At 40.1% G+C, this 27,122-nt stretch overlaps 1 protein-coding gene across 2 annotated transcripts in view; it reads right to left on the reverse strand.

Moving 5' to 3' along the window:
* The window catches only part of LOC149220103 (uncharacterized), a 507,923-nt gene that overhangs the window by 266,689 nt on the left and 214,112 nt on the right, over positions 1-27,122 (reverse strand). For both annotated transcript variants that reach the window (XM_089382726.1, XM_089382725.1), the window contains exon 4: positions 25,274-25,465. In XM_089382726.1, the coding sequence (XP_089238852.1) occupies positions 25,274-25,465 (192 nt within the window). The remainder of the gene's footprint in view (positions 1-25,273; positions 25,466-27,122) is intronic.

Below are 27,122 nucleotides of genomic sequence, written 5' to 3' on the forward strand. Positions count from 1 at the left end.
TGTGAGCTTTGGGAGAAGCTAGGGTGACTTTCCACGAAAAACCCCTTGAGAGAAATACTATAAGAGACCAAGGTTTAAGAGATATACTGTGGTAAAGGCTCATCCAATAATCACCTATAGTTAAGAGAAAATATTTTGAATGATGAATTACAAAGTGCAAACCTTCAAGAAATCTCCAAGTCAAAGCAACTTCAAGGGTTCCCTCTTGGTGTGATAGCTAGGGCATCAATTTATTGTTAATTTTTCTTAGGGATATATTTTCTTTGCTTTGATAATTGCATTTCTTTTTTTACATATTAAATTCACTCAAAAGCATCATATCATTATTCAGAGTTACATCATTATTTGGCAACATATGCAACTACATAGAAAGAAAAATATCATCATCAATGCAGCGGAACATAAAGGACCAATAGAAGAAAAGCATTCACACATAAAGACACCAGGATTGGTCAGAGACAAAGGCAAAACCCACTATGGGGAAAACCCTTTCAAATTCTTCTTCTTATTAGACTGTCAATGAATGATTCAACAAAAGAGAGTACAACGATCCATATCTTCATCCATACAACTAAACAATATCCATGAAGATGATCCTAGAAAAATGAATCGAAGGAAGATTCCAGCAAGAGTACTGATCAAATATCACTTCATCTCGCTGTAGTCAACTTCTATCATCTATGGTCAACTATGGTTAACTGCAGTAATTGACGAAAATCAAACCCTACTTTCCAACCGCAGGGAAGGCGTATTGTGCGTGCGGCTAAGAGGCTTCAAGTGCATGGATGAGCCGGCTTGCGTGTGGTTGCAACCGAGATTTATCCGTGACATGCCTGCAATTGAGACCCAAAACCCTAAAACAGAGATGCGAGCTTCAGACCCTATAATTTCACCTTCGTGCGAACCCATCCTCCACGGACCTGCCTCAAACCTGTGCAAACCAAAACCAAGGAAGAGAAATAGAAGAATGATCCCAGATGATTGTCCAAATGAGGGCCACTTGACTTATATTTATAGCCTTCAAAGGGTGTCCAATTTTCTTTAGGGCTGACCTAATCAAATGTGCACATGTGGGCTTTAATTCAAAAATACACTTTCCCTTGTCCAAATTGAGCGCTTCAATAGTCAAAATTGGTCCTCTTGAAAAGAGGAATCTTTTCCCATGGTTGGAATTTTTCATTGAGCTGCAAAATTAACACCCCCTCTCAGTGAACGAGAAATTCCAACTGCATCATGTAATCATTACAAGTACCTTGTCATTAAATCATATCCAATCTCAAGTATCTCATCATCAAATGTCGTCACTGTTCATCTCGATTCACCTCTACTTATTCTTGCTTATTTCTTGATTGTCGCTGCTCATATGCTGAACATTCTTGAATCTAAAAGAAGAAGAATTTGTCATTGGAGGGGAGCTTAAGCTACCACCATCAATTCATCTGCCAGTAGGGAGCCCAATGCTACAACCCGAGAAACATCAGAGACTTTATCATGAGGGAGCCCTACTCAACCTGAAACCACATCGGGGAGCTCAGTCTCAACCCGGAATCTAATGACAATGAGGAAGGTCCTATGGGAATCTCTCACCCCAATTCATCTCATAGGGGAGCAAACATCTTCCACCCTATTTCGAGCAATAAGAGTCACTTCATAGGGGAGAAACCATCTTCCTCCCTGTGTCAATGCAATATCCCATCCATCCTATTTCTCACTGATCTTCACAACAATTACCCTCAAGAGTCATGTGTTAGAACACCTACATCATAATCAACTTGCATGACACACCTCTAAGCACTCTCTCAACCCGTTGGCCAAACAGGGAGCGGTATTTCCAACAAGCCCAGCTTGTGGGTATGATGTCAACTGGGGTATACTCTGCATAGACCAAGATAGGGAAGCAACGTCTCCGACCCTATGGGTAACAGATAGGGATGATACCCTATTGTCTATAGATCCCTCAACCACAGGATCCCTCCATCTCAATTCCTCACGTTGGGAGCTCAGATAGGGGGGAAAGTCGACTCATTGTTCTCGATCAGTCCTGCTTTCTGTACATCATAAACATATCATTGTGCTCATATCTTGTATCAACATAAACAACTCACTAAAGAGTTCAATCATAATGTCTCAATAGCAGCAGACTTTTGTTCATGCAAGACATCAAACCAAATATTATAACAAATATATATATATATATATATCACAAAAATGATACCTTATTCATCCTCCCTCTGATGGAGATAGCAACCACAAGCCTAAGCTTTTCTCGTACAACAACATTGTCTCAATATATGAAGAGATATCAATTCCAACTATATATGGGATTCTTTTCCAATCATATCCCACTCTATATTATCGCAATGTATCGCTATCATATCCAGAACCTGTTCAAAAATAGCTTTCCAAAGAATTTTTTCAACCTGCCTCATAGCTAGCCATGCTAGCAACATCGTACTCAATCTTGGTCATGCTTAACACTACAGACATTTCATCAAAATATCATGGCAAATCTCATACTAAAGCAACACCCAGATGTGCTCATCCCATCAATAACGATCCCAAACAACATTAGTACATCCATGCAGTCACAGGTCATAGGAAGAATATCTCAGACCAAAGATTGATCGACCCATGCAAATATCTCGAAGGGTGCTCGTCGGCAACTCAATGCATATGAAGCGGCTTTATCATGAATTGATTCAAATTCTATGCAAAACATATATATACGGACGGGTGTTCACAATGAACATCAATGCTTCAATCAACTGTCAATTGCCAAGGCAGGTCCAGCAATATTTGTGCATAATTCAATCGGGGTGTCCAAGGATTTTCATTTCCAATTTCCAAAAACTCTTTAATAGCTTCACGATGTAGATTTTCTTTTCCAAACTTCAGAAAGTAATTTGTCATGCCATGATTCATCATTTCAAACTTTAGAGGCCAAATCCATATTACTTTGATCATCAGAGGCTCATTACCTGTCAAGAATAGACCATCGGTATATAAAACCAAAATCAAAGTCATACCTTGGACCGCTTTGAAGTAAAGGTTTGGATCGGCACATCTTCTTGGCTTCACCAGGTAACTGCCAATGCGGATATACCAAGCTCGAGGAGCTTGCTTCATACAATTATTTCTAAAACATAACACTTGACCAAACTAATATGCTCAACCTTGCACAAATCAATATTGTGCAAACAAATTACCTAAGTCAGCTTATCAAGCCTTAAATGCTAGATCAAAACTAATATCAAAGTCATAAAGTTTATGCCAATAACATTGTAACAAACTCTTTGGACTAGGTGTCAGATAGAATTCACATCCAAATACCAAGTCAAGACTTTATCTATTTTTATGTCATCAAATTGTTATTAAGAAATATCAAACTCCATCAGGTCATCCACATAATCATAATATGAATTATTTCTGTCGCTAGATATGAATGCATACATCATGGACAATGTCATATAAGTTCAATCCATTTATTGTGAGATTACTGCATTCTGAATCACAATTGTTTATACTTCAACCATTGTGCCAAAGCCAATGAAGGAAAATACAAAATCATTATTGAATACCAATATTAGTCACTGAAAGTCATTGTGCCCACATAGCATTATCATCAAGGCAAACCATCAGTTATCAAATCAAAACTCTAATTTGTTCACACTGAGTTCAATCAGGCATGTTACCACTCAAACTAGCAAGGGTCCTAGGAGGGGATCCTATAGAGCAACTACTAGGTCAAGGGGCAATAATGGAGCAATAGCCTATTGTCACCTCAGCTAAGCCTCCCTACTCTTTACAGACTTTCACGATGGGAGGATGTAGAAATTTCTGTTTTCCCACCCCGGTTTTCAGTTTCTCCTTATTTCTCCCATGTAGTTAAATGCCCATTCCCATAACCATACATTTAACAGACTGAAAAAATAAATATTGCTGAAAACACAAATTCTGGAAATTTTTCAGAACGCTGGAAATTGCAGAATTAAAAATCAGCAATCAAAAACAACCATTAAAACACTGATATTTTTGGTCAACTTGACCCTGGAAAAACCCCCTACAACTCTTGGGGAAAACCAGTTTGAGAGCTCTTCTTTATTTCTGAAAATTGCCTTTTTACAGTGAGAATTATTCAGCAAAAAATCAGCAAGCAAATTTACAACTTATCTCCTTTCCCGTGCCTCACACCAATCTGGAAATTACAGCAAACAGGACAGCAATAAATGTTGTACGGCCTCCGTTTTGTGTGCAGAAAAATCAGCAAACTGCTCCTCGATTTTTGTGCAAGAATCTGCCTTTCACTATGTGCTGAATCAGCTGTACAAATCTGCTCAACTGCTGCCTTGGAATGTGTGCCAAGCTGCTGTCTCCTTCTCCTCCCTGCTCAGAAATCTCTCTTGCTCTCTTGCTCTCCTTCTCCCAATCTGCTCATGAAAGAATGAATGACCTTTTCCTCCTTTTCCTCCTTTTCCTCCTTTAATATAACTCCAAGTGACTTTTGGGTGATCCAAGTGACTTTTGGGTGATCTCTAAATCCAATGGCTGAAATAGATTTAGATCAATGGCTGAGATTAAATGCTCATTTAAATCTCACTTTCTATTTTTTAATTCACCCCACTTTAATAAAGACCCACTTAGTCATTTATTTCCAAAGTCACTTTTCCTTTTTAATTTTTCATTTACTTTATAAAAGTTACTTTAAAATTAGACTTAGTAACTTTATCACTTAAAGTCACTTTTAAATTAAATTTAACTTTATAAAATTATAAAGTCACTTTAGGAGAAAAATTAAATTCTTTTGGACACTTTTCCCTAGGCCAAAGATCAAAGCCTAAGGGAACCACCTGTCCTCCGGTACCAAATTTCAACACTCCCTCTTACCGAGGAAGGTGTTCCTCACCACACCCATCTTGTCCCTGAAGTAGACATGCTTGCCCCGTGGTAAGGCTTTGGTAAGAATATCTGCAACCTGCTCATCAGTGGAAATATACTCAAGCTTCACAGCTCCCTTCTGAACATAGTCTCTGATGAAATGATATCTGATCCCGATATGCTTTGACCTGTCATGAAATACTGGATTCTCCGTGAGTTTAATGCAACTCTGATTATCACAATAAATCACTGAAGGTCTCAACGGCTGACCAAATAAGCCAAACAACATCTTGCGAAGCCAGATAGCCTCGCAACTAGCTAGACTGGCTGCCATATACTCTGCTTCCGCTAAACTCAGTGCTACTGACTGCTGCTTCCGGCTGAACCATGACACTACTACTAAACCCAACCCAAAACAGCACCCTGAAGTGCTCTTCCTATCAGAAGCACAACCTGCCCAATCAGAATCAGTGTATCCTGCCAATCTCACTCCATCTCCCTGCCTGTAGTCCAGACCATAATCCACTGTCCCCTGCAAGTACCACAAAATGTGTTTTGCAGCCACCCAGTGAACCTTCCTAGGCTCACACATAAACTGACTCATCGTGTTGACTGCAAAACAGATATCTGGTCTAGTGTTGACCAAATACATCAAGGAACCAATCAGCTGCCTGTACAATGTGGGATCCACCAACTCGGAATCCGAAGCATGAAGCTTCTTCCAGTTGGTGATCATCGGTGTCGACATGGGTCTACAATCCTCCATGTGGAATCTGCTAAGGATGTCCACAATATACTTCCCCTGCCCCAGGAAGAAATGCCCCTCCTCCTGCCACACCTCCAAACCCAAAAAGTAATGCATCAAGCCGATGTCCTTCATCTCAAACTCCGCCGCAAGATCTCTCTTGCAGTGCTCTATGAGTCTCTCTGCACCTGTAATGATCAAGTCATCCACATACAGCACCAGAATGAGAGGCTCCTCACCAATCACAATAAAGTAAAGGTTCGGATCTGCCTCACTCTTTGTGAAACCCATCCCCTGCAAGTATGCATCTATCCTGGAGTACCAAGCTCTGCTTCAGGCCATAAAGGGCCTTCTTCAATCTGCACACATGGGACTCCTTCCCATGCACCTCAAAGCCCTGTGGCTGCTCAATGTACACCTCCTCCTGTATGAAGCCATTGAGAAATGCGGTCTTCACATCCATCCGGTGGATCTTCCAACCCATCTCTGCTGCTATCGATATAATGGAGCGGATCGAAGTATATCGAGCCACGGGAGTGAAGGTCTCCTCATAATCAACTCCCTCTACCTGGGAGAACCCTCTAGCCACAAACCTCGCTTTGAATTTCTCAATGCTGCCATCTGCAGCATGCTTTACCTTGTAAAGCCATCTGGAAGTAACTACGGATTTGCCCTCAGGCCTCGGCACCACCTCCCAAACATCATTCTTCATGATAGAAGAATACTCCTCCTGCATGGCCTCTCTCCAGACCTGCTGGCTAGCTGCCTCCTCATAGCTAGAAGGCTCAGAGTCAAGGATGCTGGTAACCATCGCCATATAGCTACAAAACCTCTCAGGTGGTCTACTCTCTCTGACCGGCCTCTTCGGCTCAGCAACAGATGTGGCATCTCTCAAGGTGTCCTGAAGCCACTTGGGCTTCCTCTTCCCTGAGCGCACTTCTCCCACCGGAGAATGAAACTCCTCCTCCTCATCATCATCAGTAGCCTGAACTCCTGACTGTCTGTCTGCTGTCCTCCTGCCTGCACCTGAACCTGTAGAAGCTGAGGTACCGTGTGAACTGTCCATCAGTGGACTCCCTAATGAACTGCTCTGTGAACTGCTCTGCATGCTGCCCTGAGCACCACCCCTTTGGCTCGATGAGCCACTGCTCACTGACGGACCTGACATCCTCATAGATGTACCTCCTGATCCTTCTGATCCCTGCCCACTGGATCCCTGCGACTGACTCAACTGTTGCTGAGGGTCTGGCTGATCCAGATACTCTAACTCCCGTGACCTCCTAAAGGCCCTGTCCTCCTCGAACTTCACATCCCGTCTGACAACAACTCTCCTCTGTGCAGGAATGTAAATCCGAAAGGCCTTTGAGGTCTCACTGTAGCCCACAAAGATACCCTTCTCTGCGGTGGGCTCTAGTTTGGTCCTCTTCTCCTTGGGTATATAGGAGTATGTAATGCATCCAAAGATATGAAGATGACCAATATCAGGCTTCTTCCCAGAGAAAGCCTCCTCCGGAGTCATGTGCCCCAAGGCACGATGCGGACTCCTGTTCTGCAAATAAACAGCTGTGTTGCAGGCCTCTGCCCACAAGAACAATGGCAACCCCTGATCATGTAACATGGCTTTGGCAGCCCCTATGATGGATCTGTTCTTCCTCTCTGCAACCCCGTTCTGCTGGGGGTTGTAAGGAACAGTGAACTCCCTCCTAATGCCTGCCTCCGCACAATAGTCAACAAACTCTCCAAGGGTGTACTCTCCTCCATTGTCCGACCTCAAGGACTTGATCTTTCGACCTGTCTGAGTCTCCACAAGAGCTCTGAACTCCTGAAACCGCTTGAAGACCTCACTCTTGGTCTTCAAAAAATAAATCCAGGTCCTCCTGGAGTGATCATCAATGAATAAAACATAGTACTCATATCCACTCAAGGAAACATGAGACATCCGACCGCTCACATCGGAATGAATCAAATCAAGTATCCCCGTCGCTCTGTTGTCACTGTTGGGAAAAGGGGATTTGGCAAACTTGCCCATCGCACAACCTCTGCAAGTATCAAAGTGATCAGTACTGAAATCTGGCACACCTGTAGTGATCTCCCGCAATGTCCTCAAGGCTCCATGATACATATGTCCCATCCTGCGGTGCCAAATCTCACACAGCTCAGAACTGCTAGCTCTGCTGTCGGTACTACTGCTCAATGCCAAAAGGGGCTGAAATGCAAACTTGTACACCTTTGCATGGCGTACACCTATCACTCTAGCTGAATCAGCTGGAGTGCCCCTGGGATACATCAACACCTGTCCTTCCCTGAACAGTACCTCATATCCTCTGTCCTCCAAAGCTGAGATGGATATGAGGTTCTTCCTCATCCCTGGCACATAAAGAACCTCTGACACCTTCAAGGGAGGTTTGGACTCCCTCTGAAATGTCACTGTCCCCACCCCGACTACTCTAACAACTCTGTCATCACCGAGTACTACCTCAATATCAGTGCCACTCTCTGAAAGCTCTGAGAAGTACTCCCGGACTCCTGTCATGTGACGTGAAGCCCCACTATCCACATACCAGATACCTGTAGATGCTCCGCTAATCGAGGGAAAAGCATGCTCCCTCTGAACCTGTGTGGCAGGTGATCCTGCACTAGAGGACTCACACGTAGTGAACGCAAACTCTCGGTCAAAACGACCAGCAAAGTCCTCAATCTCTGCTGAAGCTGCCACGTCCTGGTTCTTCCCCTTCTTCCTCTTCTTCTCCGGACACACAACTGCATAGTGTCCCATCTTCTGACAATTCCAACACTTCACCTTGGAATAGTCCTTCTGTGTGTTACCCTGTTTACCTTTACCTTTGCCTTTGCCCCCACCACTGCTTGTGGAAGCCTGCTTCTTCCCTTTGCCTTTCTTGCCTCCTACCACCAGTGCTACATCCTCATCCTGCTCAACTGGCTTGGCTGCCCCAAGCTGACCTTTCCTGATCTCTGTCTGAATGCAATCATCCCAAAACCTCTCCCATGTGGGAAGGGTCTCACGTGCACAAACCCCATCAGCAAAGTTCAACCATGAACGGGGGAGGCCATTCACTGCAATCCGCACCAACTCAGTGGGTGGAATGGCCTCTCCAATCGCTGCCAACTCATCTCTCACATTGGTAATCTTTGTGAGATATCCAGCTGCACTATCATTCCCCATCTTAATGTTCTTCAGCTTCTCCTTCAGGACCATCTTCCGGTTCTCATTGGTACTCTGGTAGAGATTGGACAATGCTGTCCACATCTCATGGGCATTGCTCTTTCCTCTCACATGAGGAATGCAATGGTCTTTGATTCCGTCTAGAATCAACCTCTTACCCTTATTGTTCTTCTTTTTATACTCAGCCAACTGAGTAACATCAGTGGGCACAACAACAGGGTTCTGTGCGGTATGCACCATGATATCCCAGACTTCTGCCTCCTCAAAGATACTCTGCATTCTCTCCTTCCAAACACTATAATTTGTATGCCCATCCAACCTATCCTCCACCCTCAATCCCAATGACATCTTGCTGTCCTAAAACTGAAAGAATAGCACTGCTGTAGTAAAGATAAAACTGCTGTTTATGAAAAAATCAGCTTGCTGGAATTTTCTGAGTGAAAAATCAGCAACTGTATTTTTTCCTTTTGCTGTCCCAAACTGCCCTTCAGCGCTCAAGCTCTGATACCATGTAAAAAAATTTCGTTTTCCCACCCCGGTTTTCAGTTTCTCCTTATTTCTCCCTTGTAGTTAAATGCCCATTCCCATAACCATACATTTAACAGACTGAAAAAAATAAATATTGCTGAAAACACAAATTCTGGAAATTTTTCAGAATGCTGGAAATTGCAGAATTAAAAATCAGCAATCAAAAACAACCATTAAAACACTGATATTTTTGGTCAACTTGACCCTGGAAAAACCCCCTACAACTCTTGGGGAAAACCAGTTTGAGAGCTCTTCTTTATTTCTGAAAATTGCATTTTTACAGTGAGAATTATTCAGCAAAAAATCAGCAAGCAAATTTACAACTTATCTCCTTTCCCGTGCCTCACACCAATCTGGACATTACAGCAAACAGGACAGTAATAAATGTTGTACGACCTCCGTTTTATGTGCAGAAAAATCAGCAAACTGCTCCTCGATTTTTGTGCAAAAATCTACCTTTCACTATGTGCTGAATCAGCTGTACAAATCTGCTCAACTGCTGCCTTGGAATGTGTGCCAAGCTGCTGTCTCCTTCTCCTCCCTGCTCAGAAATCTCTCTTGCTCTCTTGCTCTCCTTCTCCCAATCTGCTCATGAAAGAATGAATGACCTTTTCCTCCTTTTCCTCCTTTAATATAACTCCAAGTGACTTTTGGGTGATCCAAGTGACTTTTGGGTGATCTCTAAATCCAATGGTTGAAATAGATTTAGATCAATGGCTGAGATTAAATGCTCATTTAAATCTCACTTTCTATTTTTTAATTCACCCCACTTTACTAAAGACCCACTTAGTCATTTATTTCCAAAGTCACTTTTCCTTTCTAATTTTTCATTTACTTTATAAAAGTTACTTTAAAATTAGACTTAGTAACTTTATCACTTAAAGTCACTTTTAAATTAAATTTAACTTTATAAAATTATAAAGTCACTTTAGGAGAAAAATTAAATTCTTTTGGACACTTTTCCCTAGGCCAAAGATCAAAGCCTAAGGGAACCACCTGTCCTCCGGTACCAAATTTCAACAGAGGAGAACTGGTATAAGGGGAATCACTAGATGAATGGATCAATAAGAGGATAAGAGTGATTCCTAATGCTTATTCACAAGAGAGGCTCAATTAGATAGCTTGCTTGCTTTGAAACCAAGGTCTTGGGCTCTCTAGGAAGGGCTAAGAGGATTCTTGGGCCTAGGTTTGGGAGATATGCCTTAACAAGGGGATTACTAGACCAAGGAATCGTTGGGGATATGAGGCTTCTATGTAATCATTGTGGAGTTGAACTTACAAAGTTGCAGGACCACACAGAGCCAAGTGGACCCAAAACTAGGTCAAGGGTGTGGAGTTGATCATCCAATGAGGTGCTTGACCTAATTAGGGTATGGAATAGGATCAAAGGACTAATTTTCTATTGAGATTTGTATGCAATGATTTTATTGAGGACACTAACCCAAGTCAGTCTAGGACAAGAATTGGTCTTGTAGCTAGGGCTTTCTATATCTTGAGATTCCATTGTTGGATTTGCCTCAAACTTGGAGGAGCTTTAAACAAAACCCCAGTGCAGTAGTGGACCAAAAATCGAGGTGATTGGATGGCTAGAATGGGATTCAATTGATGCCCTAGGAGACCTATAGGGCTAGGACTAGAAAGAGAAGGAGGAGGAAAGAAAAATATTCTTTTAAGTGACCACCAATGATTGGATCAATGCCTTCCCTTTGGAAGAAATGGATTCAAGGTGAACTTGTAATTTGGAGGGACTATACCCAATCAACGAGACATCTTGACAACTTCGCATGGCAATTAGAGCATGAGAGCAGCTGCCAGAAGATTTTATACTTCGATATGCAATAATTGATGACTTGTCAAGGTGTTTTCAACAAAGATAACATCTAGGAACATTCACCCATTCATACATGACGCGTGCAATGTATGAAATGCTTCAAAAGACCAAAATTCCCACCATTTCGCATAGGAAATCAGTAAATTTCAGACCTATATCGCGAAAATCCCAGCAACATTCATGTGACAAGGTAAATAAAAAGAATAAACATGAAATAGATGTTGATTTGTGGTAGCATCGGATGTGCTCTAGCCATGAAAATTGGTGGAGAGGCTAAGGCACATAAGATCTCCAAGACCCATAAATGGTTTCGGGAAATTCCACCCCGTTGGAGAAATATTAAAATAATTAATATTTTTAATAAGGTTCCTAAGTCTAAACTTAGGAAAATTAAAATATTAATGGGTATTAATATAAAACTGGGTGAGAATGTTCTAAATGACATGGATCAAGCCAAATCTAATCTTAGCCATTGATTAGAGACTTAATCTCGGCCGTTGAAGACTCAACAGGAAAAGTATAAGAGGAGGCTTGAGGGTCAGTTAGAGACACACCAAATTAATCAGTGAGTTCGATTTTCTGGAGCAGGGTTTTGCTGAGAGAATCGAGCTAGTGATCTGTTGCAGCAAGGGGAAGTTCGACACGAGGCCGAGAATACATAGCAGAGAGGCAGAGATAGTACCAGAGAGACAACACAGAGCCTGGAGAGGCTGACGTAGAGGCAACTGGGAGCTATGCAGAGGCTGAAGAGGCCAACATGGGTCACACAGAGGGTATGAGGGCTGATGCAGAGAGCCAAGGGGCTGACGCATAAGCTTTAGTTGCTACGCAGAGCTGACACTGGGCCTAGAGGAAATGCTAGGTGACTTTTCATGGGGCAGACTGAGTGCTAGTGAGCTGAGAGGGTGACGCAGTCCCTATCAGAGTGACGCAGAGCAGTGGAAGTTGCCATAGTTGCTGTGGGATCATTCATCCGGTGATTGATCAGCCGGAATATCTATCTTCGAGGAGAGGTACTACTGTCGAGGGTATTCTATGTTGTGTGATCCATTTCTGGCACCCTAGTTGTATTCAAAAATTGCATAATAATAAAACCCTCATAATTGTTGCACCAATTTTCCCACATTGGGTTTTTTCCAGGGACAATTGTTCAAAAATAACGGTGTCCCTTTTGTGTTTGTCTCAGTTATTTCAGTTGTTGATCTGTATATGAGTTAAGGCTACATTTGTGTTTATTTCAGTATTTATATTTATAAATAACTTGTTAATGGAATGAACAGGTAGGAGAAATTAAACCAGATAATGCAGTAGGGATTTCTAACGTGTCAGACTTAGAAATTTCAACAATAGATCACTTACATGTACAATGAGCATATCCAATCATCTAATTATGCCAATAATGAAGCTCCAAGACCAAGAAGATAGAATCCAAACATCAAAATTCATTCATGAAACCAAACTTGTCCTCCAAAAGGGAATGCAAAATTCTCCAAGTAGCCACTAAACCCAAATCCAGGTGATGATGAGAGAAATGAACCACCTCTCACCAATTTATGCCATATCTAATGAGTTTGATTTTCCTATTTGGCCTAATTAAGCCCCAAATAATAAAATAATGTGCAATAATAACATCCCTTGGTGACAAGCCCACAATGATAGCTCAATAACATAAAAATAAACCTCTCAAGAGGGCAAAATAATCAAAATAATGAGTCGTTGGGCCATTGAGAAGGCCTAATGAAATCCAAGTGTGCCATGGTAAGAGAATGGACTCCAAACATAGTGGACAAGGGGTTGGCCCCTTGTTTTCCAAGCAAGTCACTATGGTGCTCCCAAGTGGGTGTGGGAGCACAAGGACATCCTCATGAGTCTCCAACTGGATTGAAAATGCTTGTAAACCATCTATAAGGGCTAGGATGATGATATAATCCCTCCCTTTGTCTCCTACAGTGAGACACATCCTCATTTGGACCCTCGAATATCTGTCGAGTGTATGGTGCAAGTGTGGAGTTGGCTAGGCATGGTGAACTAGGTGCATCATCCTCATCCAAAAGGTGGAACACGAGCAATCAATGAGTAGTGTTCGGGATCCATGAAGTACTCTCTTATATGATGGAGGCCGATGGCTCTCAACACTCACCCTACAATTTCCAATGTGCCCTTTGGAGTGATAGAACCCCGTATAGGGAGACCAACCCCCAAATGGAGACCCACCTATAATCCTGCATAAGATCCAACGTGTCCCCTTTCCCTCCAATACAACAAATCATTAGAATAATCAAGTAAAAGAGCTTACAAGTCATGGAATCAATGGGGCACTTCATGGTGGCATGCCCTTCCATAGCAGGCTTTGGCATGTACAAGTGTCTCCAAGCTTAATAAAGGAGTTAATCAAGGACCCTATTAGGTGGTTTCAACCTTTAAAGGGGGTAACATGTCCATAGTACATCCATCAAGTGGCAAGTGGCAAATGATATAGTGATGAAACGGAGTCGGGTTCAAGGGAATTCTCCACGCCACATGCCATGGTACAAGGTTAGCTATGATAAGGGAAGCCCACACCTGGGTATATAAGTGTAGGAGGGAGAAAATCATGGTTCATGAGTTACCCTGACCTTTGTTTTTCCACCCTTCTTCATATGCCTTTTGCCTTTGATTGATTTTTCTTCATAACTACTCGAGGCTCCAGGAGATGAGAGCATGATGTGTAGGATGTAGCAATAGTAACCCCTTTTTGAGGTGGGCATTTCACTGCCCACCATGGATTGGAACAATCATGGGTTCCTTAATGATGAAGGGGGCTCATTTAGGGCCCATAGAAACCAGGGTGATGGCCATAAATAAGGGGTAGAGCTCATGTTTGGCTTTTTCCCACGTGCTAAATTTGTATGTCCCGGCCATATTTTTCATTTTTTGGTACATTTCTTATTGAGAGAGTGGCCAAATTATGATTTTTCTTTTCTTTTTAGCTACATCAACCTCTAGGGCATCATTCCAGGCCTGACCAAGGTGTGGACAAGGGGAGGGGAAGGCTAACCGTATGTGGACCCAGTGGACACATGTGGACCTGGATGGGAAAAATGATGAATGGGGTTAGAATGAGCGGAAGGGAGTGATGTATATGGTGTCTCGAAGCAGGACCACACAACCAAAATCAGGATTTCCCATGTAGTGTCAACCCTAAAGCTAATGGCCAGTAAAGGAGATCCCACGGGACTAGGATACAAGGGTAACCACCAGATCGAGTGGAGGAGGAAAGAGTACAGACCTAGCCCACTCTTTCTGCTAAATCCCCCCACCAAGCCCAAAATTGTCCATGAAAAGTAAGGAAAATTACTCAACTATACCAATGAAAAGTCATACCTTCAAGGTCGGGAGGCCCACCTTCAAACATGCAATCATATCAGATGGGTGAGGGACCACATGGCTAGCTCAGGTGGCAGAGATAATGGCACATCGATATATCTGGTGGCTGCAAGGGGTTGTTGGCTGTCGACTGAGGACCATCTAGGAAAAAAATTCTCCTATGCATACTACCCACAGGTGGTGGGTAACAAGTCCATAACCCAAAGCATATCTATGAACTATCAAGCATCAAGTCAAATTTCTAGAGCATCATCAATCAGCCAAGCTAATATGATCATTTATACTAAGTCAATTCAATAAGCCAAATCTTGTTAGACCCTTGCAATTGTTATTGAATACTATCATACACTAGCTTCAAATCAAAATGACATATTGATATGAATATTCCGGTCACCTGCAAACACAAGTTTAGTCAACACATTCACATTCTTTATAGCAAGTCAAACATTCAAACTTCCCTACCCATAGAACTTTCTGTTGTCTGCTCCATATCTATAGGATTGTCATACTCCTAGTGCATTCCCGATTTTATGCATAAAGCTTCAATTTTTGTGACCTACAGGCATAAGGTGTTCTTTTGTGCGGTTGGAGGCCTATAACCGCACTCTTGAGCCTTCTTTCGTGCGGTTGCGGCTAAGGGAAACCCTCTCTTCTCATACCAGAACTAGTTGTAGACCAACATCATCAAACATTTGTCTATTTATGTCAGAAAACTTCAACAATAAAGAATCTTCTATACATTTAATGCAAATGATAATAGGTGTAGGAATCTTATGGAGAGTTTCTCCCTCTGAATGGGAAGCCACTTCATTCATCATAATTCAAAACATCAATCTGTCTATCATAATACTGTCTTGCATCAACAGAATTGTTAGATCATGATATCCAACTATATCAAGTTTTAAACATATATCATGGTCATAACATGTCAGCATCAACTACTTCATCATCACATATTAATATGGCATCAAATTTTCATCAAGGGTTATATAACTAGGGCAGCTGACAAGTGTTTCATCAGACTTCAAGAATCATAATCACTACATCATATCTTTTACATTTATTCAATCATCAAGTCAGGACATTCAATTTTACCATATGCCATAATTACTAAGATAACCAAGGTCAACAAGAAGATCCTAAATATCAATCTTATTGTCACATTTTCATCATTAAGGTTACCATTCTTGTTACAAACATTATCAATAGTATCAAGCTATCGTATATAAAAAACAATGAGATAGCCTTCTTATGAAATCCATCATGTCTAAAATAAAATATGCTTGTCAAAAAAAAAATATAAAGTACACCAATATATCAAAGGATCAATGTTTCTATGTAGCTTTACCATGACTTAATAGAATGTAAGATACTTATCCAATACTAAGTTCACATCATAAGTACCATGAATCAAACTTACTTTCATATTCATATATGAGTCATTCATGAAGGTGATATTCCCATCATACCTTAGGGCTTACCTTGCCATCCAATATTGCCCCTGAAACATAACATTGAAACAATACACCATACATACCTTGTAGTATTTAGATACTTGTGTACCTTCTTATCTGACATTGGTAGCTGGAGCACTTTGTCAACTTTTTATCAGGTGCCTCTTTCCTTTTCTAGCACTAACTCTCCTCTTCCTGCACTAGCCATCTTTTCCTGCACCTCAGATGATCCTTAAGAAGGATCCATTTATCACATCTCATCAGGAGGTTAGAAGTATCCAAATATTCTAATATACATGCAGGAAGTATAATCAATGATTAAATCAATAAATCTAAACAAGAGTAAAGACATAAAGGAAGAGTATTTATCTTCAATGAAAGATGATCATCTCCCTCTTGAACCAGTCTTCAAGAATCATGACTGTCCATTGTCCATATAACATTGTTTCCTTCAATATTTCAACCAACTTCATCAGCAACCAAGCCTAATTGAGACTATACCATCTAGGGCTACATCAAATAAGTCACAAGTGCTAGAACATATTCACACTAATCATGCTAGGGTTTCTAGATTGCATATATCAAATCTTTGTCATAATTCAGGGTTTCTTCCAAACCCTAACCTCATAATATCCATCAAACCCTAATACACAAATTGCCTAGGGTTTCCTTCAAACCCTAGCATTCTTTTAAGTCTCCACCATTTTTCTCGCTTATATCAAAGGTGCCTTCATAGGGTTGATATTCAATGACTTTTCTTCAGCCCAGATCTGATACCATGTTAATTTTTCTTAGGGCTATATTGTTCTTTTCTTTGATAATTGCATTTCTTCTTTTACATATTAAATTCACCACAAAGCATCATATCATTATTCAACAACATATGTAACTGTATAGAAAGAACAATATCATCATAAATGCAACAGAACATAAAGGAACAATAGAAGAAAATAATTCACACATAGAGACACCAGGATTGGTCGGAGACGAGCAAAACCCACTATGGGCAAAACCCTTTCAAATTATTTTTCTTATTAAATTGTCATTGAATGATTCAACAAAAGAGAGTACAATGATCCATATCTTCATCCATACAAATAAATAATATCCATGAAAATGATCCCAGCAAAATCAATCAAAAGAAGATTCCAACAAGAGTACTGATCAAATATCACTTCATTAGGATGTAGTCAACTTCAGTCATTTGCAGTCAACTGCTGCAATTGACGAAAAACAAACCCTACTTTCCAATCGCAAGGAAAGCGTGTTGTGCGTGCGGCTGAGAGGCTTCAACCGCACGGATGAGCCGACCTGCATGCGGTTGCAGCTGAGATTTCTCCGTAACATGCATGTGGTTGAAACCCAAAACCCTAAAATAGACATGTGAGCTTCAGACCTTGCAATTTCACCTTCCGGTGAACCCATTCTCTGCGGACTTGCCTCAGACCTGTGAGAGCCAAAACGAAGGAAGAGAAATAGAATAATGATCCCAAATGATTGTCCAAATGAGGGTAACTTGACTTATATTTATAGCCTTCCAAGGGTGTCCAATTTGCTTTAGGGTCGACCTGATCAAGTGTGCACATGTGGGCTTTAATTCAAAAATACACTTTCCCTTGTCCAAATTGAGCACTTCAATAGCCAAAATTGGTCCTCTCGAAAAGAGGAATCTCATCCCATGGTTGGAATTTGTCACTGAGCTGCAAAATTAACATTTATTTGAAATTACATTGTCGGAATTTGTTCAAAACTGGAGGATGCCTAGAGGAGACATAAATGAAGAAACTTGTCTGGACAAAATCGTAAAATTCCTCCTCCCTAAAATTTTGCATCAAGCTCTAGAAAATATCCTTATCCTTAGAGGAAGAAGAAAAGAGGTGAAAGAATGATATTTCGTTAAGTTAATGTGACCACCAAGGATCTAGGACCAGTGCCTAGCTATTGGGAAGATTGGAGTCAAAATGATCAAGATTTGTGAACTTCGCTCTTTAAGGAGGCCTAAAGAAGCAACTTCACTAATAATGGATGAAGATACACAACAACTTTAGACCGTTATACTTTGATATGCAAGATTTGATGGAGTTTCAAGGTAAAAGGTGCACAACCCACCCTTAGGAAAATTTGCTCTTCTTGCCAAGATGAATAACATGTGCAACGAGCCAAGCTTGCAAGTGTTTCATAATTTTGTATTAAATTTTATGGCACAAGTAAAATCATGACATAGCATTCCATACATTATACATAATGCATTATGAAATTCGCATGAAAAGAGCACTTACATGACAAAAATAGTATATCCATCCATAAACTTGCCAAATAGAAGCTCCAAGAGAGATAGCGAAAATATTATGCATATCAAAATGCATTTAATGATCCAAATCATTCCACAAATTGTAGGTCCGAAATATTTAGAAAGATATATCCCAAATCCAAGTGATGATGAGGAATGAAATGAACCTCTCGTCAATTTATATGATCCTCTAAGGGATTTGAATTGCCTAATTGGACCTAATGATGCCCCTAATAATAAAATAATGTACAAATAACAACATTTTGGTGACAAGCCCACCAAATAGCTCCACAATATGAAAAATAAGCCTCTCAAGAAGGCCGAAATGATAATACAATAGCTAGGAGGGCCATTGGAAGGCCTGGTGAAGTCCAACATGTGCCAAAATGAATGGAAGGACTCCAAAAATAGTGATGAAGGGGATCGTCCCTTGATCTCCAAGCAAATGACCTGTGGTACTTCCAAGTGGTCGTGGGGGCACAAAGGCATCCTCATGGGTCCCCAACTGAATCAAACAAGCATGTATCCCATCTGCAAGGGCTAGAACAATGATGCAAGCCCTCCCTTTGTCTCCCATGGTGAGACACAACCCCATTTGGGCCTTGGATCAATTTCCAAGTGTGTGGTGCAAGGGTGTAGCCGGTTGGGCAAGGTGGTCCAGGTGCATCATCATCATCATCATCAAATAAGTGGGACATGAGCAAGCAATGAATAGTTTCGAGGGATCCCATGGCATGGCTATCTGCGCTTTGTTGTAGTGGAGGCCCATGGCTCTCAACACACACCCTATAAATGCCAATATGACCCTTTCGAGGGCTTGGACCCCGTATAGGGAGACAAAACCCCAAGATGAAGACCCACCCGCAATCGTGCATAAGATCTAATGCGTCTCCTCACCTTCTAGTAAAACAAATCATTAGTGTACTTGAGAAAATGAGCTTACAAAACATGGAACCAAGTGGGCATTTAACAGTGGCATGTCCTTCCATAATGGGCTTTAGAGTGTACAAGTGTCTCCAAGTTCAAGAAGGAGGTTAATCAAGGACCCTATTAAGTGTTTTCAACCTCTACGAGAGTGACAGTTCCATGGTACATCTGTCATATGGCCGGTGTCATGTGATATAATGATGGAACGGAGTGGGGCATCAAGAGAATGCTACAAGCCACGTGCCATGGTACAAGGGTAGCTATGATGAGCGAAGCCCACACTTGGGTATATAGATCTAGGAGGGAGAAACCGTGGTACATGAGTTAACTCGGCCTTTTTTTTTCCATCTTTCTTCATATTCCTTTTGCCTTTTATTGATTTTTCTTTTATCACTATTTGGGGCTCCAAGGAATTAGAGCACGATGTGTAAGATATTATCTTATAGCAATGATTACCACCTTAAGATTGGGCAATTCATTGCCCATGAGGGGTTGGGACAATCATGGGTTCCTTAATGATGCAAGGGGGCAATATGAGGGACCCTAGGAACCAGGGTGATAGCCATGATGATAGAGGTTGAGCTCATGATGACTTTTGACCACGTGCTAAATTTGTATGTCCCGACCATCTTCTGCATTTTATGGTACATTTCTTGTTGAGAGTGGCCAAATTATGATTTTTACTTTCCTTTTAGCTACATCAACCTCCAGGGCATAATTCCAGGCCCGACTCAAAGTGTGGACAAGGGAAGACGGAGTCTAAATCGTTGTGGACCCAATGGACAAATGTTGACCCGGATGGGAAACATGTGAAAAGGGGTTACAATGAGCGGAGGGGAGTGATGTATGTGGTGTTGGGAAGTGGGACCATGCAACCAAAATCGAGATTTCCCATGTAGTGCCACTCTAAAGCTAGTAGCCAATAAAGGAGATCCCATAGGACTAGGACACAAGGTTAACTACCAAGTTGGACAAGGGGACAAGAGTACAAACCAAGCCCATTCTTTCTACTGAATCCCCCCATAAATCCATGCCTATAAGGGTCCATAATAAGTAAGCAAAAATACCCAATTACATAATGAAAGCCATACCTTCGGGGTTGGAAGACCCACCTTCAAACATACGATCATGACAGATGGGCGAGGGTGCATAATGGTTGTCTCAGGTGGCAAAGATGGTGGCACATTGAGCTATCTGGTGGCTGTAAGGGGCTACTGGTTGTCGACTAAAGAAAATCTAGAAGAAAAATTTCTCCTATGGGTGTCACCCACTGGTGGTGGGTAACATGCCATACAATGTCATCCAAGTCATTACTGATAATGCTTCTAATTGTAAGGAAGCAAGCACAATCATTGAGAATAGATACCCCAAAATATTTTAGTTTGGGTGTTTGGTTCACACAATGAACTTTTTGATGCATGACATTATGAAGAAAAAGGAACATGAATACAAATGGATTGGTTCATTGTACAAGAGAGGAAAGTACATGATAAGATTTATTACCAATCATAGCAATGCCCATGGCTTTTCCATAGTCACTTAAGGTTGGAGCCATTAAAAATTGCAAAGGCTAGATTTGCTAGCTATTACCTCGCCTTCAGGCACCTTTTGAAGGTAAGAGAGGCATTGTCTAGCATGGTATCAAGTGAATCATGGCAGGTTTTTAAGCACAGGGTTGCAACCACATCTGACAGGGAAGATTTTCAAGAGGTGGAGGATATCGTTCTTGATGTTTAGTTTTTGACAAGTGTGAAGTATGATTTTTCAATTCACCAAGCCCATTTATAACATGATTTGTTTTGTAGATACAAATGCGTCGGTGATTGGGGAGGTGTATGAGCAAATGGATAGTGTGCTAGGGCAAATCAAAAATATTGTTTAGATGAAAGATGCCATCTTGTAAGATCATATTCACAAACATATGGTCAAAAGGTGTGATAATATTAATGTTCCACTCCATGCCTTGGCATATGTCGTCACGCTAAAATACTACTCTCCATCTTGGTTGGCCAAACCTGCACCTGGGGGTGGGATTAGGAGAAAACCCCATACAAATCCAGAGGTATAAAATGGGTACATGCTAGCTGTAATGTACCTCCTACTAAAATATACTATTATAACCCAATATAATTTTAAAAAATTCTTTGAAGACTTTTGTCAAACACTTTATGAGTAGAGAAATAAACACAAATAGAAAAAAAAATTCAAGAGCACAACCAATAATTCTATTAACTCAATTAGGGGGTTTACATGCAAATGAGAATTTGGAAACCTATGATACAGCCCCGGCAACTGGATAAACCAACGCAACCCTCTGAAAAGATGGGACAAACCCATAGAAAATGGACATGGCCCTCAAGGAAACACAACCTGGCAGATATGAGAACTTGACCCTCCTAAGGAAATCGACACTTCATAAAATAATCTTGTCATCCTGGTGAACTCGGCCCCTCCAAGAATGATCTTAGCCTCTAGAAATTAAATTAATCTTCAGTAAATATGTGAGCAAGCATTCGACCTCCAATGTGTGACAAATTTGGCCCTCCTTTTGCACTGGAAACTCAACCTCCAAGGAATGTAGTATTTGGGCCTCCAAATACTCAAACAATTCAACCCCAAAAATCAAGATTTGTTCTCTGACAAATAAATAATGGTTCAGCCCCAACAACAACAGTTTGATCTCCAACAAAGGAGCAACAATATAATCTTCGACAGATGAATATCAACTCGGCCCCAACAATAATAATATTATCTCTGGAAAATGATCAACTATGTAATCTTTGGCAGATGAATATCAACACGTCCCCAACAATAATAATATGACTTCAACAATTCGGTCCAATGTTTCAATGAAATTATCCCTTTGAATGTTCAACCTAGCAACAACAACTCAATCTTCTGGAAATAATAACAATTCGACACTTGAGAACTGCTACAAAAATCACCTACAATTTTGAGCACAAATGGAAAATCTGAATAATTTCTCCACAATCCCAATTAGGGTGGCTATGGATGACCATCAAAATCGACTAAATACTAGCTAGGGTGGCAATGAATGTCCACCGAAACTAGCTTGAGAGTCTTTCCTAAAACCCTCAAGAGGAAACTCGCTTGAGCTCCAAACCAATCATAAGAAATAATTATAAACCAAAATGAATAAGAAATGGGCTTCTCTCCCCTTTTATAAAATTTTGTTGGATCTTCTCCAATCTTCTAGATTTTTTAAATTATTTTATTAATAATCCACTTAGTGCATTTTCCTCCTATTTTCCAAGTGACTTTTGACCCCTTCTATTTACCCCTTAGATAAAAACACTTTTTCACATTTTATTTAATAAGTGATTTTCTATTACTAATTAAAATCACTTTTATCTCAAGAAAATGCTTAAACTACCACCATGATCACACTGACCTCCCAAATCACCTTCTTATCATTTGGTCTTGTAGATCTTTTTGCCCCCATTACACTAAGGTTTTTCTCCAATTAATCAGCCCAAAACAACAAGCGTAATTAGTTAAAATATGCCCATGAATAACTATGTTTTACGAAAACCATCAGAATGCAGCAGAACCAATATCAAACTGTGTGGAACTAATCCTGATGATGAAAAATAGCAAGTGATCCTAGTCGGCCCCCATAAAATTCCCTAAATCCCTCTGGGCCCACCAATAAGGTAATCCTACTCCCGTGATTTGGCTAACATAAGCTTTGGAAATCCCTCCTAATCTCACCACAAGGAAATCCAAAACTTAGGGACATTACACTGGCATTAGAAAAGTTGGTCCCTGATAAGGAGTAGTGTGCTAGATTGCATTGTGAATTAAGCAAATACCTCAGTCAAGCTGGAATGTTAGGTACTTTGCATGTGACATTGTGATCGATGATAGAGATAGACTGGATCTTGTTGAATGGTGGAACATGTATAGCTCTAGGGACCTTTAGCGAAATTGGTAGTTAAATTTCTTTCACAAGTGGTTAATACTTCTTCTACAAAGAGGTGTTGGAGCACCTATAGCTTCATCCACAATGTCAAAAGAAACTGCCTTAATGAAAACTGTGCAGAAAGCTTGGTTTATGTACACTACAACTTGAGGTTGTTGAAACATTATTGTGAGCGGGCTTGATTTGATAGAGCATATATCACTTGGGACAACCCGAAGGAGGATAATTTGGATGATGGAGCCTTACATTTAGAACAGTTGGAAGCATAACTTTTGGACGATGAGGATGACAGTCATTAAGCAACAACAACAACATTGCTACCCCCATCCACTAGCAAGGCTCAAGTTGCACCATCTTTGCCGCCACCTCCATCCACAACATTGCATGGAGGTCATGTGCATTCTAGTTCCGGATGTGGTTCACGACCATTGCAAAGTCAGACTATGCAGGAGGAGACTCCCATTGTTCATAGATCACGAGAAAAGAAATTAGAAGTTTCTCGTGGAAAGAAGAAATTTTAGTAGATAGTATATTTACTTGTCTTTTCTAGTTTCTAGTACTTTTTATAACTATTGACTCTTTCATATTTACCATGGTATTTTTTGTAAACAATATATGGCAATTTAAGTTTGAAGTTAGAAGTTGGCAATTATAACTCATTGGTAATGAAATATGAATATGACGCTTCTTGAAACATTTAATTTCATGTTTGATATTCTTTGTTATAGTTTGGTAATGGTTACAAGTACACCTTTAGTGATGAAAAATGTTATATATTGAATTTTGAAACTTTAAAAATTTAAGGTTGATGAGAATCAAGATGTTGTGGACCTATGGTTGATGATGATTATAATTACTAGACGATTGATGTTATATGGTTTAATCCATGATTTTATGCTTTTATAACTAATTCATCATTCTACATGCTTTTGTTGACATATAACATCAATATATATAAAAATATATATTATATAAAAAATGCTCCTGAAAAAGCTCCCAACCTGGAAGCTTCTGAAAATTGTCCCTCCCGCTCCCGCTTCCAAGCAGCCTTGGGATATCTTATTTCTATGTCTATGTTTACATCATTTCATTTCATGTTTTTTTTGTAAGTTCGGCATTGATGAAGCTACATCATGGCCATGTCCAAGAATAACACCCAAATAGGGCAGGGAATTGAACCAGTGACTTAACATCTAAGGGTGCCTTAACAACGCACCCGATCACTGTCTATCCAAGACCCTGTGGACATCATTTCATTACATGTTGCTCCTATACTCATTTATCATTTTATTTCAGAACACATCTCTTTTTCTTGGTTATTATGCTAGTTCTAGTCATTGATCCCTTTGACCTATGTTGGTCTTTTGCAGACATTAATACACAACTCCTTAGTCTCCAACTTTGATCTCCCTGGCTATCCTCCTTTGCTCTCCAACACATATGGTCTCTGATCTCATAAACCCCAGACCTAATTGATCTGGTACCATGTTGACTTATGCAGTTGCACATACAATAATATACACATATGAGCAGGATAATAAGTGTCTCAATATATTAATGTTGAAGCAAATACATCAGTGAAGTTTGGAAAAAAGATAAATTTAGACAAAGATATCAAACAATTAAAGAATATTAAGAACATTCACTATATATGCTCAGTCTCATATGTTAGTTGTTATGGCCTTGTTTGGAAGAGGCAGCGTTGAATTGCAAAATATGTAATTTTGTTATTTGGTAAAATGTAAGACTAGTGGCTGAAAAAAAGTTCTTAGGAAAGAATTTCAATTTGCTTGTAGTCATGGATTTCACTCAGAATTCATTCTAAGAACTAGATTATCAACCAACAAATGAATTTTTATTATTAAGCTTTTAATTCACGGTAAAAGGTAAATAGCTAAAAGCTTTCACTGACATTTCCATAAATCACATCACTGTCGGAGAGCTCTAAAAGTAATTACCTGAATGTAATAATGGATTTCACTCAGAATTCATTCTAAGAACTAGATTATCAACCAACAAATGAATTTTTATTATTAAGCTTTTAATTCACGGTAAAAGGTAAATAGCTAAAAGCTTTCACTGACATTTCCATAAATCACATCACTGTCGGAGAGCTCTAAAAGTAATTACCTGAATCAGATGTAGTCACATCTGAGAAAATAGTAAGAACAAGCCCAATAATACAAATAGCTGCCCCAATAAACTGCCATATAGTATATCTTGTCTTCATATAGAAACGAGTGAGAATCATAACCCATGGGATGGCCCAGCAGCTCAACAACGTTACACTAGTAATTGATGTGTACTGATACGCCTTCACATCTGTCATATAAATTTATAAAAAGATAAATACTTCTCAACGCAGATACCTAAAAGGTTCAGATTAATTGGTCAACACAAAATTTGAAACAACAAAGTGCAATGTGGGGGATTTCCTTTTCAAGGTTTTCTGATTTTCTGGTATCTTCTTAGATATCAAGAATACAGAAGTAAGGAATTTTCCTCCAAAACATCACAAATGAGACATTTTTCGCTCAATCGACCTCTAAAATCAAAGACCTTGAAACAATTTGACTGTTCTTCTTAAAAAAGAATCTACAAGTGCAACGGGCTGGAACTAATGTACAAATGAAATTAGGAAAATCAGTATGTTTGAATAAGCATGGAGTTGCAAGAAACAAAATGTGAGTGTCATAAATAATGTGTCATAACTCTTTACTTGAGGCTACAATATGTAAATGAAATGAGCTGGAACTAATGTACGAATGAAATTAGGAGCATCACTATCTTCGAAAAAAACATCGAGTGTCAAGAAACAAAATGTGCATGCGTTATAAATAATGTGACATAACCCCTTGAAGCTATAGCCGATACCTGGCAACTTGGACATACTTAAAAAAAAATCTTTTATTTTTGCATTTTCACATCAGAATGACTAATTACAACTATTTCATAAATGCTATAAATAGGCTAGTTACAATGTCTCCAAGAACTTGAACACAGACAACTGAAAACAAATTGTTCACCAAACCACTCGAGCTAGAATATTTTGATAAAGGAATATTTCATTTCATGACAATCTAGATTGGACATTTTCTCGTGAGTATCAATAATTTCTCTATTTTCTAGTCTGTCTCTAAGATGCTTTGTCCTTAGTCCTCTTTAGGCCACACAAGTCATTTTGGATCTATAAGGTTATAAATACATAGACTTCGCTACTCAGATAGAGCTCATGTCATTTCCAGTATCACAGGGATAAATGTTTTTAAAGGATTTTCCTTCACAATAAAAATAAACATATCGTTTTCAAACTACCACTCTTCCAGTTTCTTTAATGTCTTAAAAAAATTCTTCAAGTCATGGGAAGAACAAAGTACGAGATGTAGCCTAGGAGGTTATGGAGGATACATAAAAAGATAATAATGCCTGCCATCAACATGAATTCAAGACGGAGTCCATTTCGTTGCTATGTGATGCAATGTTGTGGGGGTGAGGCAGAACAAATTCAAATGACAACAAAAGTAATGGGACTCTGTAAAAAACAAACACATACTAAAAGGAAAGAAGTAATGGCAACAAAAATGTGTTGAAATGTATAGCTTGGGAGGTACTCCCACAACCCCTAGTGTACTGGGTTTGTGAGGAGTTGACCCACGAAATTGGAGCTTAATGGGCAGTGCACCCGAGTGGTGGGTTTTGTACCCAAAGGCGTGGGCAAAACACCCAAGTGAAAACTTAGTTGGTTATTCATTGAAAGCATGTGGGGCACCCTTGAAGGCCTAAGGGGCGCCTAGGGCTTCAATGGAGTGGCGAAAGAGAAATGAAAGAAATTTTATTTCTATCGATAATGGTGTTTAAGCATGTTTGGATTAGGTTGGCTTGGGCACAAGTGGTGAACCTTGGTGGCTAATGGACTCCACCATGAACACTATAAATAGAAGTCGAATTAAGCTCATTTGGATCATCAAGTGCAATCATC

This window comes from Pinus tabuliformis, chromosome Q, assembly GCF_031772625.1.
Source record: "Pinus tabuliformis cultivar Carrire ecotype Pingquan chromosome Q, CPIR1, whole genome shotgun sequence".
NCBI classification, from domain to species: domain Eukaryota; kingdom Viridiplantae; phylum Streptophyta; class Pinopsida; order Pinales; family Pinaceae; genus Pinus; species Pinus tabuliformis.